At 38.3% G+C, this 14,140-nt stretch overlaps 1 protein-coding gene across 1 annotated transcript in view; it reads left to right on the top strand.

Annotated features, from left to right (window-relative positions):
* Positions 1 to 1,425: 1,425 nt before the first annotated feature.
* The window catches only part of fbn2b (fibrillin 2b), a 74,163-nt gene continuing 61,448 nt past the window's right edge, over positions 1,426 to 14,140 (top strand). Inside the window, exons 1-2 of the mRNA XM_055051223.1 lie at positions 1,426 to 1,512; positions 8,948 to 9,255. Coding sequence (XP_054907198.1) covers positions 9,077 to 9,255 — 179 coding nt within the window. The 5' untranslated portion in view covers positions 1,426 to 1,512; positions 8,948 to 9,076. The remainder of the gene's footprint in view (positions 1,513 to 8,947; positions 9,256 to 14,140) is intronic.

The following is a 14,140-nucleotide window of genomic DNA, read 5'->3' as shown; positions in this document are numbered from 1 at the left end:
GCAAAGTTTATTCTGATTTAATGTAAAAAAACCAACAAAAAACATGTTAAATCATATTTTTCACCTTAAAATCAGCACAATAATCCAAGGAATTAGTGTTCACAATTTGGGTCAATGAGAGGGTAAAAGCCTACTAAGATCTGTGATTCTGTGACATCCACCAATAAGAGGTTTCATAGTTGTTTCACTTTAATTACAGGTCATAATCTGTTACATCATTTCATTTTGGCCCAATACGGGATCAGAGCCATTGCCTGCCTAAGACAAAGTTTAAACATGCATTAAATCTGCACATTTTTATCATTATTTCAATCATTCACAAAAATACCCAGAACAAAGATAAGTAAACTGAGCCATTTAAAAACATAGAAACTTAAATTGTTGTACAAAACTGCACTCAGACTGGATGGAGAGTGTTTGTAAGCAACAAGTATCTCCAAAGGTTCTCAATTGGATTCGTGTGAAAGCCGCTCACACACGCAACTATGACAAACTATTATAAGTGGTTCAAACCAGTCTAATGGACCTCTGGTTGCATGTTTGGAACAATGGTTCTGCTGGAAAGTAAGTCTCTTCTCCTATTTCACCAGTTTAGAACGTTTTAACATTTCACCTTTCTGCTGACCATCTCCATATTGCTGCTCACGTTATGATGCTGCTACTGCCATGTTTCACTATCAAGATTGCGTGTTCAAGGTTAGTTTTCTGACACCTACCACATTGCAAAGTTTCAGCTTGTTCTCGCTATTTCACATTATTAAGCCCCTGTACTGGAGGGAAGGACATCCAGCAATGAGAGGTGAGGTAATTTTTAATCTGTAACTTTCCACTCTTCTAGACTTGCAGCAGGATCTGAGATGTGCCCAGCTGTCTTCTCTCATGCGCCACCCAGACGGCCACTTTCTCAATATTAGCTTCCTATCAGCTGTGGAGGTAACACAGCACAAGGATGTCTAAGTCGCACCAATCACTGCAGGGTCCAGGCAGTAAACAGGAGGAATATTTGAACAAGAGAAAGCACATTTAACTGTGAAATTAGGATTTACACTCCTACCAACTGAACAAAATCAACCATGAGTCTTATTTTTTATGCTTTATTGGTAATTGATATGACCTGAATGTTATTCACATTACCACACTGTTGTCTCATCACTCCGTTCGCCTGAAGGTGAGGGTTTTTTTTTGCTCCTTACCTCCGGCTTGATGATAGTGAAGCCATGTGAGCCACAGTGGGTTTTGCTGCTTGGCCCCTTGTTACAACAACTCCAGGAGTCTTGAGGAATGTGGGTTTGTCCTGCAGTCCTTTACTACCCCCCTCCTCTGCCTCTGTCTCGCTCTATATCCCCTCCCCTCGCAGAAACCGGGCAATTCCTTCACTTTTTTTTTTTTTTTTTTTTTTTTTTTTGCCTTTTCCCCTCACAAGCCCCACAGTTCAATATTCCACTCTGGGGCTCACATCCCGTTTCAAATTGCCGGGCTCCTCGACGCTGAGGCACTCCGAACTGTTGCAAGGTATTGGCTTCTTTATTCGTCTTATCATTTGGGTATGAAAGGGCTTTGACTGAGACCTTTGTTTCAGGAACCCCGCTGTTCTGTGGCGATTTATCCGCTCACGCGCGGCTTGCTTTCCAGATTAGGACCAAAGGAGCAGATTAGGATGCGCAGAAGCTGCGGAAAGTTTAATGTTTGACGCCTGCGAGTTGCGCTTTTTATGGCTTGCTATAAAAACACGCAGGAAACGCGTTCACAGTTCAGCTGCTTAAATGCATATTTATGTATGTATAATTTTTGTTTGTAGTTTCATGGCTATCTTTCAATGATTTTTTTTTCCTGTGTGGGAACATCTTGCGTTTTATTGAGTTGGAGAGGATGTTGCGCTTTTACTTCATTCGTGGAGTTCGGCTGGCATTCTCAGATGATTATCTTTATAATATTCTGTCAGCTTTCTGCAGCCGAAACCTTTTTCTGACTCAAATAGTGTTTTTTTTTTCTTCTTCTTCTTTTTGTGTGTGTAGCAGATGGTTCGTTTATCTCTGGGATAACCTCGTTTGAAGTCGTCTGCATCCCATACATCCGAGCCACTGATCCGACATTGAATGTTGGGAGATGCACAGAGAGAGTAGCTTTGCTGCAACAATGCTCATTAAGGACGGGTCCTTTCCCTGCCTTAATTTGACAGCAGTTCTCCTCATGCATTTCTTTTGTTCGGCGCTGATCCCGCCTCCATATACCGTCCATGACTGCAAGCTGAAGAAGCATTTGTCTCAGATTTGAGGGGATTTAGAGATAACTTTCAGTTGTAGAGGAAGCATTAGGAGAAGGCAGCACAGACCACCTCGAAGTTCTGATTTCGACTTGCATCTATTAAGTATTATTAAATCACTGCAGAAATCTGAATTACAATTTTGGTGACTTGTCATTTTTTTATGCTTTACTATAAAATGCCGTGTTAAAATAGTCGTTGTGCTTTAGCCCAGCCACATATGTGGTATAAGCTCCTGATGGGGGATTGGGGGGGGGGGGTGGAGTTTGGATATGCTGAGGTTGTATATCATCAGGGGCCCACATTGTGCAGCTAAAAATGCAGTTGAATGTCGAGGAAGGAAAGAGGGGGGTGGGGGGGGGAAGCTTCATGGCTTCCAGTGCAGCTGGACCAATAATATCTTTCATTTTAATGTATGATGTTAAAATTTAAGACATAATGCAGTTTAGTTAGGGTTGTAAAACAATACATTTACGGGCTTTAATGGATAAATAAAAGACTTCTCTGGCTTGTTACAGTCCAACAATTTACTTCCCTGATTTCAATTGTTTTCAGTTTGTGAAGGTTCGGATCAAAACCTTCGCAAACAGACGACTATAAGGCTTTTATAGTCAATAAATACCTGAGCCAGATGAGAACGAAATGGCACTTTTTGACACCCGGGAAAGCAGTGTGTGTGGTGGAAAACTAACAATCTGAACAAACACCACAATGAAACATGGCGGTGGTAGCATCATGATGTGGAGATGCTTTTATTTAGCTGGAAAAGAGAATTTGGGCTTAGTTGATGGGACGATAAACAGAACTAATACTGGAAGAAAGCCCACAAAATATTGGACTGTGGCAGAGGTTCACTTTCCAACATGACGATGACTCTGCCTACACCCAGAGCTTCAGGGAGGGGTTCAGAGTAAAACATCTGAATACATTAGAGTGGCCCAATCAAAGTTCAGACCCTAATCCAAATGAGAATCTGTAGCCATACTTTGAAGCATTTGATCTCAAGTCAATCTGAATGAACTTGAGCTAATTTGAAATCAATTAGTGTGGAGACTTTCAAAGCTGATGGAAAATGCTCAGATGTTTTTACAGCAAAATGTGTTCCTTCAAAGTCTTGACTGAGGGGAACTGAATACAAATGTCAGCAAAAAAGGTTAAAATCCAATCCTGCATTTTCACTCCGTGTCACAATTATTTTATTCTGTGCTGATTTGTTACATTGACTAGAAATAAATTCAGAAACTGAGGCTTTTTGAAGCACATAAACTCTTAAGTGTAACTCAATACATTAGTTTCTTAAATATGCTTTTCAGTGTTGTTGGTTATATATGAATCACCTGGGTGAAATTAATTAAGATAAATGAAGTTGGTTTTATTTATACAGTGCCTGACGACAATTGATATATATTTACCCAAAACAGGAGAAGCAGCTCTAGTTCATGTAAAATCCGATACGGTTCATATTCCATTCAGATACATCCAGTTCACTCGATTCCAGTTAGATTTATCCAAATAAAGTCATATTAATCCATATACAATGTTATACAATTGAATCAATTTAGCCATTTAAAAAGTTATCTATAAAAACTAAGGTGTTTGCATTACTTTAAAGCAAACCCTCATCCTAAACAATTGTCGGTGGGCAGAAAATATAATTTTAGTTGTTGACTTCACCATAAATTGCTTGACATCTTTGCCCCAGTTAATCTTTCTGACTCTGCGTTTTGTTCCCTGCTTTCCATCATTTTCAGTTAGTAAGCCTTTAAATATAAATAAATCGAATGATTATACCGAAGCTTTGAGGAGGTAATGGGAATAGCATGACTTGCATAAATGTTTTCTTGTTTTATAGATATTAGGGGCCCAAATTTTTTACCATAAAAAATAAAATTTATGAGCGAAAAGTCTGTTGGACAGATTTAGCAACTTGGCAAATGTCCTTTAATAGATGGTGGAAACTGAACTGTGCTCAGAATCGACTATTTAGCAAGGACAAATGTTTTGGCAGCCCATAAAATATAAAAATAGAACCAAGCAAAATGAATGTAGTTTAATGGAGGTCGGAGTCTTTGCAGTACAGAGATCCAACACTCTATGGAGACTCGAAGAGACTCTGCTAAATACAAGTTCTTGGCTCTTCGTTATGCAGTTTAAGAATCCTAAGTGAAACGTTTGTTGAAGTTTTCCATTTTTAGAAAGCTTATATGCACTTCCTAAATGATAATTCTGAGAAAAAAGAATGAACCATATAGAAGCAATGTTGGGATGTAATTTTAAATTAAGGATGCTGGCAGCTTAACTGGTTTGAATGAAGGAAGTGACTCCAGTGGTTTACTGCTAGAATGTGATACTTATTAAGACATTCCCCTGCTCCCGATCATTTCTGTCTGACAAAAAATGAAGATTTGTTTCAGCCTACATTCTAGTTTAAATCCATTTATGCTCTTAATATGATTAGAATAAGGGACTCTTCATCATCTTCAGGCTGTTACAGATTTTAAAACCCTGATTTCATCAATGATCTGAAAGCAGTTTGTGTTTTTTCTCTGAGCTTTTCACTGCCTAATATTTTTTTTCTAACCAAATGGCTTCTTTGCTTTTTTCAGCCTAAAGTTTTTTTATTGAAACAGATTAAAACAAATAAAAAACTTTTATTGGTTTCAGGGGAAACGCAAACTGGAACACACCACAAAGTTATTTTACTTTTTTACTGTTGGTTACTGTTCTGCTCTCTTGCGCTGTATATTAAACTTTGCTATTTGTGTTAACATTTGAAAAAACAATAAAAGCTGAGGATCAACATGCTGGTGTCATGGCTAGCCCTCCAGTCTGATAGCTAGAATGCTTCAAGCTCAAATATCAGTTCCCCAGGATATTTCTATTTTTTCATTTTGACAAATTCTTTTGTTACAATTGTGGCTTTTCTTCTGGTTTGGTGATTTTTCCCCACAGTCCAAAAACATGCTTGTTATTCAGGAGAACACAAATGGCTCTTTCTCAGCAAAACGTCCAAGTACATCTGTTTCATGACTACTTGGCCTTTGGCCAGTAGTTATTTTTATTTGATCTTAGAAAACAGGACAAGTTGACATATGTAGACGATATATTCTCCCTGAATTCAGCCCAAATCAAAACTTTTGATTGGACTGATTTTGTTGGCCCATCGGAGAAACAATTTCCCAACTAATACCCTATGTTGTCTTTTTGCCCCTTTCCTCTTCCAAAGTGTTTTCTTAGATAAATTGTATGACTTCTGTTATTATTTTAATCATCTTTGTCTAGCCTGGATGAGATGCCATTCACTCATTTAAGCCACTAGAAATAGTCACGGAAACAACAAAAAAGTCAGGTAAGCTTATAAAATGACCTGGGTTTCAGTAAGCTCTTGACTGGTGTTTGAATAAATAAAACTCAGATTTTTATTAGCCTCTGAAGTGTTGATTAGTGCTCAATCAAAATGCTTTCATGCAAAAAAAAAAGGACATTCATTTATTTATTAAGAAATGTGCATGTATCCAGCGCTTATATTACCTTTTACTTATCTCTGGAAAAGAAAGTGACTTAAAAGTGAACATTGCTTTGCTAAGTAACCAAGATATAATAAAACTCATGGAGCTGGTGCCGATCACTTTGGCTGATATAAGGTCAGTGAGACGTATCTTATAGTCAGCTCCCACTGTCAGGATTAGCCTGAGAAAGACTTGCTCCACTCCTTACTTTTCGCTGTGAGATATTTGCACGGTTTCTGCCATGGTCAGCTCAGTTCAAGTCAGCTCACAACATCACAATGAGGTCAAGATTTGACCTTTGAGTTGGCCCTGCATTTACCAATTTTTAGTTTCAGCCAGTCTGTAGTGGATTTACTGGCATGAGTTGGGTCATTGACATGCTGCAGGGTCAAGATCTGCTCTTTTAAAAACTTTACATAACAGATGTTGCTTATTTTTCCAAGCACTAAATTCATAGTTTATTGTATGATGGTAAGGCGGTCAGGTCGTGTTGAAGTAAAGCATCCCCTTTACTGACATACTTTATAGTCAGGTTGTTTTTTTTTTAGTTTATGCCAAATATGACCTCTGTTCTGGTGTTCAAATAATTCATATTTAGACTTTTTGTCTAAAGAACATTGTTCTATATGTTCTGGGGCCTCATTTATAAACTTGTATTAGCAGCAAACACGGCCTGAGGGGTGAGCATGTTAATTTTTAAATAAATGTTGTAATAAGGAACACAAACTTGATGGGAAACTGTACGGTCCTCATGCCAACTCTGCACGCACGCACACACTCACGCACACACAAACAAATACACCCCAGTAGTCAGTTGGTAGAAATTAACTGAGAGAAAGTGACTGTTCATTCACTCCATTATTTAAAATGTGTCTTGATGATGAAACTATGCAAAATTGAATTAAATGCCACACAGCATCAACCTGCAGGGCCTACAGAGCATCTCTTTTCTGATAAAATCTGCCATCTGCTCTGCTTAAGACATTATTAAACTCAGGAAAAAGTCCCCACTACTAAACATTTTCTTATCATAACAGGTCACGTCAGGCCTAAAGTGCTTTGTGAATAGTTGGTCTTACTCAGGTAAAAATTGTGGAATTCCAGGAAATCTAAGAATTGTCCTAAAATACGGGTCCAGCTTTTATTCATCATGTTGGCAGCCTTTCATCTGCTTCTTTACCACCATGTTGTTTAGATAAAGTTCAGTGTTGTCTGTATTTCCTCTTGTAAACAAGAGACATGTTTTGAATGGATGCCTCCTGCTTAGATTTTTTTTAATGGGCAATAAAAAATAAAATAAAAAACTAATTTAATGACTGGATAAATTGCACGTCTGCTCACCTTTGGGCAGCTTGAGGTCATTTCATTCTGATAAAAGCATGTAGTTAACAATATTTTAGTCTGTGATGTTTCAACTTTCTGCTTTTTTGCTATTCACTTCAATATAGTCATTTCAGTGAAACAAACTTTATAAGCAACTTCTTAAAAAATAATCAGCTCAACTAATTCTGATAACATTCAAGGATAACACTCAAATGGAAGAGCTAAAATAAAATTTACAAATATTTCATCAGTATGAAGTGAATTAAGCCAGAAACAGAATTGGTTGTTAAGTCCCCTGGCAGCTGCATCTGAGAAATGAGAAAAAGACTTTAAATCTTTGGTGCAATGTTTGGGCTTTGTGTTTTTCTCTTGTTGTGTGGTTTGGCTGGCTCTGATATTACTTTTTTTATGTCCCATCAACTTGGGACGACCAGCTAAATCTGACACGTATACTTGTCTTAGGCGTGGGTCAGCAGAGCTGCACTTTCTCATTTCAAATAAAATAATTCAAACCAATCAAATAATTTAAAAAAACGGACACAAGATCAGATTATTAAAACTCTTGGAAACTGCAGTTTTGTTGATAAAAAGAATGGATATATTCTAGGTTAAATAGCTCCACTTCATGAGGTAAAAAAAAAAATCAGAAACAGAGAGACTTAAATCCTGAGGAGTTGATCGTTGATGAGATGCATGTGGTCGATCACTTTTAGGATGCAGCTGGGAGAAAAAAACAAACAGCTAAAGGCAAGATGGAAAATGATCACAGAAGTGGATTCTTCTTATTGCGGAGCCATGTGTTGATTTATTGTAGAAAATATATGAGGAAAGAAATGGAAAGGCTAATGGGGATTTCAGTAACTTTGGATAATTTCTTAGGGAAGCAGCAATCGAATGATCTAATTCAAGCACTTATTAAATATTTAAAAGACACGAAATCAGTTGGGAGGATTTTGTATGTATGTGAGTGTTAAAGTATGCATATATCATGTAGTTATTTTTAAGGTTAGAAGATATATAGGATAGAATGAATTTCTGAATTACATCTCCGTCCAGTTGATGGCGGTAATACACTAAGTATGTAAACTGCCAGAAAACACTATAGAAGAAGAAAATGAAGAAGATTATAGAAGTGGCTGAGCGGGGTCTTAAATGATCGCAAACCAAAGGGCTAAGTTTGATAGATAATCTGAGAGAGATAAAAATTCAAATATAATACAATAAACAGAGCCCAAGCAGAAACTAAAAGCAAAGGAATTAATCTATATGGCAAGACCATTTGAACAATAATGAGTACATGAAACTCATCAGAATATGGCAAGATCTAAATAACTTTTAGTGAAAACTTCCAATCCAAACAAACCAAAACCCAAACACTCCTGGAATATGAGGGTGAAAACGAAAAAAAAAAGCAATGTGCGTTTGCTTTCGGCAAGAGGATTATGTTTAAGCCACTTGTCATTTAGGTATGTGTTAGCTTGGCAATTGAAAAAAGCTTAAATAATTATATTTTCAGAAAGCAGGAATTTTACCTTTGACATAGTTAACTTTAGCCTAAGTTTTTACCAACTGAGACGCTTGTACACTTGATGTATCATCACTCTTTACTACCAAAATTAGTCCTCAAAGCCTCATTTTACAGATAATTACCAGAAATAGGTAATGTTATATCGTATCTCTTATTAACTGCTATAAACCTGTCTTCAAAAAGCTGGTCTGAGAGTTTATTTGACAATGGGGATAAATAAAACTTCAAAAGTTTTTTTTCTTTAAGAAGAGTTAAACTCCTAGACCACAAAGTTTAGGTTTAACACATCTTACATGTGTCATTATTGTTCCTCTTTCTTTCCAGCCCCTGCCCAGGAGTCAACGCCAGGCCCGGTCTGGATGTAGATTTGGTTCCTGCAGCTACATCATACAGAGAGAGAGAGCCTTAGCAAAGCAGGGGGAGCTCCAGCAGAGGGGATAGCCAGACCGACCAATGGGATCAGGGAAGCTGGCTCAGATGCTGCTGGGATGGGTGGCAGTGTGTCTCAGCGCCATGCAGGTGACTTGTGCTCAAACTGGAAGTGGACCTTACCAAGCCAGCCGCTTCACCGGTAGCGTGGACCAGAGGGAAGCACAGCGAGTCCGGCGCCGTGGGCAGGACACCTTGAAAGGGTACAAGTTGTTGCCTTCAAATTTCCCTTTTTTAATAGTGCACTAAACTGGCAGGAGAGATTTTTTTCCCTCTTGACTGTGACCTTTTTATGGCTGTTTTTCTTGGACTCAAACCAATTTCATCTTACATTCATATATTATGCTGCTGATTACTTCTGAACTATTTTCTCATAAACAATACAATCTTAACAGGCTGCTTTACACACTGAAACCTCCACATATATTCCTTGCAAATTAACATTTTCCTGGGAAGAAAAGAGAAAAGAGGAGATTCATATAGGCAGTAAAAAATATTCCCCACATTCCTGTGAGTGTATGAAACGTATTGGATTGTTTTGGACTGCTGTTTGGTAATAGAAATACAAATTTCAAATATTTATTATTTTATGTGTGGGAAATACATAAAATAACCACCTACGATCTCCTCAAACCTTTTTGTTTCTTTTCACGTCCGAGTCTTTCACTTTGCAAGCCAGCCTTAATCAGAGTGGTAGCAGAAAACACGTCAAAGTAGCAAAAAGTTCACATTTCCTCGGAAAACAAAGGATGTTTTTTTGGAGCCAGTTTTCAGTGTCCCCATCAGTTATTCCAATCAGTATCCCCTCTGTCCCAGCTCAGGCTTCCCCCAGTGCCAAGCCACAGGAAATGAGGTATTTGTATCACCAGTGAGGGATATGAAAAGGGGCATTTGTTTCACGGCTGTAGGTGACAAAGCGCCCTGAAAGTAGAAAAGAGCAGGAACTGTATGAATGAATGCAAGGCAATGGTATCTTAAAACCTAGATGAAAAGTCAACACAAGTCTTAAAATACTATGTTTTTGTTCTGACTTCTTATCCTATAAAGGGACATTATTATGTATGTTCCAGACACATATAACCATTTTATAACACAATTAAGTAACCTTCAATTGCCCTAAAAATGGTGTGCATATCAAACATATCTTAAAAGAAATTGAAATCTCTCTCTTTAAGAATCCGCTACTCTTTCCAACACTCCGCTTCCAGCAAGTCATCAAGACTACATTCCTCTATTAATGGTTATTAATGGTTTGAAAACAGTTTTACTGGCATCTCACTGAGAAGTAGCTTGTTTAATGAGCTTGGCTCATTTACCCCAAGTGTTTGTCTGTAGCTGCTCTCACTAGTCTGAAGGAGCTGAGTGGGGGAGTTGAAGTTGAAGGGGAGCGCTAAAGTGGAAGCTTGGCCGGGGACTTCAGCAGGAGGTTCTTTGAAAAGGCAGTACTTGGTTACACTGGGGGATTTGAATTCATTTTTAATCTCATTTGATAATTAAATAATTCCAGGATTGTTTCATGGAATTATGCATAAAGCAATCAAAGCAACATTTCAGGCACGATTCCGGTGAGAAAATAATGTCATAACATGACATAAAGCTCAAAAAAGTACATTTTATATACTGCGCCTTTAAGGTGAACTAAGCTAAACTAAGTTAAAGGCTTGACTTTTTGCTGACTGCAGGGTTTCATGGGGAATTTTCCTATGTTTACTGAAGTCTCATCAAACTCATTTTATAAACCAAAAATACCATCGGTCAGTATTACATGGAAAGTCTTCTTTCTGGACATAGACATAAATCAAAAGCAAAAATATTTTTGAAGGTTTTAGGAATAAACTTTTCTATTCAGTTCTTTTTCTATTTATAACTACATAACGAAAGTATTACTTGTTAAACTACGCAGAGCTCTAAAGAGGGACCAATTTGGTTGCAAGTGCAATCTGATTGTGCAATAGCCTAGCTGAAGTCCAGGCCTAAATTTAATCGAGAATCTATAAAGAGGCGTAAAAATGAATGTTTTGGATGCTTTTAATTCAGTATCCCTCAGCCTGGCTTTGATTTTTCTTCTTGGGAAGAATGGTTAAAAAATTTTAGTTTCTAAATATGCAAAGCTGGCAGAGACAAACCGTAAAATTACTTGCAGCTGCAATTGTCATAACAAATGGTTCTAAAAAACTATAAATTCAGTGAGACTTAATGCAATTGCACACCACAGCAGTTTTCATTTGTAAACAACTTTGAAACCCTTGTCTTATTTTCTTTCGTGTCACAATTATGCTCTTATTTGTGCTAGTGGATCACACAAGATTCCAGCAAAGTACACTGAAACTAGCGTTACATTACAAAATGTGAAAAAAAAAAAAAATGTACCTCTAACAAATATTTTCTGAACTTGTTAATGGTTCTGGCCATGATGCACACATGTTTTGAAAATTACCTTGAAAATATATTACCATGTTCTTTTTAAAAGAAGCACTTTTTGTTACTGTGAGTACAATCAATCATAAATACTTAAAGAGAAGCTCTAAATCTTCTATTGTTTTATTATGTTTGCTTAATGTTACTCAAATTAACCGGCAGAACCGCCCATGAACTGCTGCGCTGAGCCAAAGCACACAGGATTGATGCGATAAATTTACTCTCAGTTTCTGTGTGAGTTATTGCCGGAAAATGATCAGCATTTCTTCAGAACTGAGCGAGATTAGTCATCTCTTCGTGAGCCTGTTTCATCTGACCAGAAGTCCTGAGAGAGTGGGAATCTCATTTGTAATGAATAAGTGTTTTGGCTGTTTGTTCCGCTTTGTTTAATATAAGCCAAGATTTTCTTTCCCAGGAGTTGTTGAATTGTTATGTGGCTTGTTCTCCCCAGCTAACCATAACCTCTGCAAACCCATGCTTGTGCTTTCATCTGAGGGTTGCACACACACGGAGGACTATCAGCAGCTTACTATGGATTTCTCAGGTTCTGTGTGTGGGATGTGGAGAGAGGTTGGTTTAATGATGGTCATTATTCTGGCCTTGAGCTCAGCTGCAGTGTTTATTTGCTGGCTGAAAGAGCGTATTCCCTGGTGTTTCTCTGGGAGCTCTAGGTCTGATACTTACTGACTCTGATTTATTGGCTCTCACAGAAGGCTGCAGGCTGGCATAAGTCCACTCTAGGGTGGTATTTGATCAGACCTCAGGTTGGTTTAATGACTTTCTGGGCTGCTTTAATCCACTAGTGATTGACTGTCTGCGTGTTAGAATGAGCAAGGAGAAGTGTGTGGCACAGAAAACTGTGTTTTCCCCCCCCCCCCCAACTACCTCCTTTTTGTTAGTAGTTTCCTGCCAAAACAGAGAGAGAAAAAAAATCCATTGTTTGATAAGATCACTTGAATATTGAGATAAAAAAACTGATCAAGTCCTGCTTTTGGTGCAGCTGCCTGTGTGTGTGTTTTTTTAACTTTGCCCTTCTTGGCACTAATTTGCAAATAACTGGCAGACAGTCAACCCCAAAGCAGAAAATTACATTCAGTCACTGCAATCTCTTCCAGGATAATGTCACTATTCTCCTGAAGATTGGAGGAAAGCCTGAGTTTACAGTATGGCTTGTCAAATGTGATAAAGACAAAAATAATAATAATAATAATAAAATAAACTTTTCTTTGCTTCCCTTTTCTTGTGTTTGTATACTTAGTTATATTTGGGATGGCTCTGTATGAAATTCTTATTATATTGGATGAAAATACTATAATTTCACAAAATTTATAACTGGTGCAATTTATTTATTTTACTTAAAACAGCAATGAAAAAGCAAAAGCTTTCTGTTGGATAAGCAAAAAGTTAATTCTATTCCTCCTGCAGAGAAAATATTCTAACATACGCATTCCTATTGTGATAATAATCATATCATCCCTACTGACCGCCAGAGGGCGGTGCTGACAGCGCTGAATGTTCCCTTCGCGCATGCGCCGTTCGAGCAAACAATATCAACACCTGTGACATATCGGATGGTCAATCAGAGACAGGAGAATGGATTTGTCCCGTTAGGGGATTCCCACATTCCAGGCCCGCTCTGCATAATGTGGTGACCGGCTCGTTAATGAGGGAATGAAGCTCAAACTGCTTCACCAAGTCGAGACCAAGCTGAGCATAAGCAATACTTCTCTCATCACTCCCTGATGGGACCGTCTGGTGGCAGAGAAACAAGCTCAGGGCTCCCAGTAAAACGAACATTTCACGAAAGTAAAATGTTCGTTTTTGTGGCGCGCCTGTATCTTATTTTGAAGGGATACGTAAACGTTACCATAGCGACCAGAGGCAGAGAGCGTTTGGGCAGCGGTCGAGACGAGATAAGAGTTTCTCCGAGCACGTTCACAAGATTTTACAACCTGAATGTGGCCTCCTCTCATCCTCTGGACCAGGTTCTTCTCCCCTGGGCCTTCTCAGTGAGGTTAGTGCTCAGGATTCCTTGCGACGTCGCTGGTATTAGTCATTCAGTGCGTTCAGCACCGCCCTCTGGCGGTCAGTAGGGATGAAATAGAACGGAAGTTACGTAAGTAACTACGGTTCTATGAATCCCGGATGACCGCCAGAGATTCTAGGAACAGAGCCTCGGATGACGTCATTCTGTATAGCTACATGTCATAGGTGTGACTGTTTATTTTCTTGCGCATGCGAACGGCGCATGCGCGAAGAGAACATTCAGTGCTTTCAGCACCGCCCTCTGGCGGTCATCCGGGATTCACAGAAGCTGAAATACTTAAAAGGACAAGCTAGTATAGTTAATGGATGAATTTACTGGTTTTAAATTTGACGTTATTTTAGACAGATGTAAGAAAAAATAAAGCAGCCATAAAAAATAGTTTTATTTAACAGAAATCCATTTTTGTTTTTCTTTAGCAAAGTACAACAGGATCATATTAATTAGTCAGGCTTTGTGCTAAGGTAGTCCACCCTCAGTCTGTTTCTTTAGACATGCTGCTTGTAGTTTTTCAAATGTGCTTTTAAACCAACTCTATCAAGTGAGATGTGAAAGAAAACTTTTCTAGTATCTGTTAGGAACCTGTGAAAAAGTAGACATCTTTCATAGATTGCATCTGGGTTATG

The sequence above is a fragment of the Poeciliopsis prolifica genome, unplaced genomic scaffold, assembly GCF_027474105.1.
Source record: "Poeciliopsis prolifica strain line A6 unplaced genomic scaffold, Auburn_PproV2 SCAFFOLD002, whole genome shotgun sequence".
Classification (NCBI taxonomy): Eukaryota; Metazoa; Chordata; class Actinopteri; order Cyprinodontiformes; family Poeciliidae; genus Poeciliopsis; species Poeciliopsis prolifica.
The sequence above is the reverse complement of the archived record's forward strand: the minus strand, read 5'-3'. Positions and strand labels throughout refer to the sequence as shown.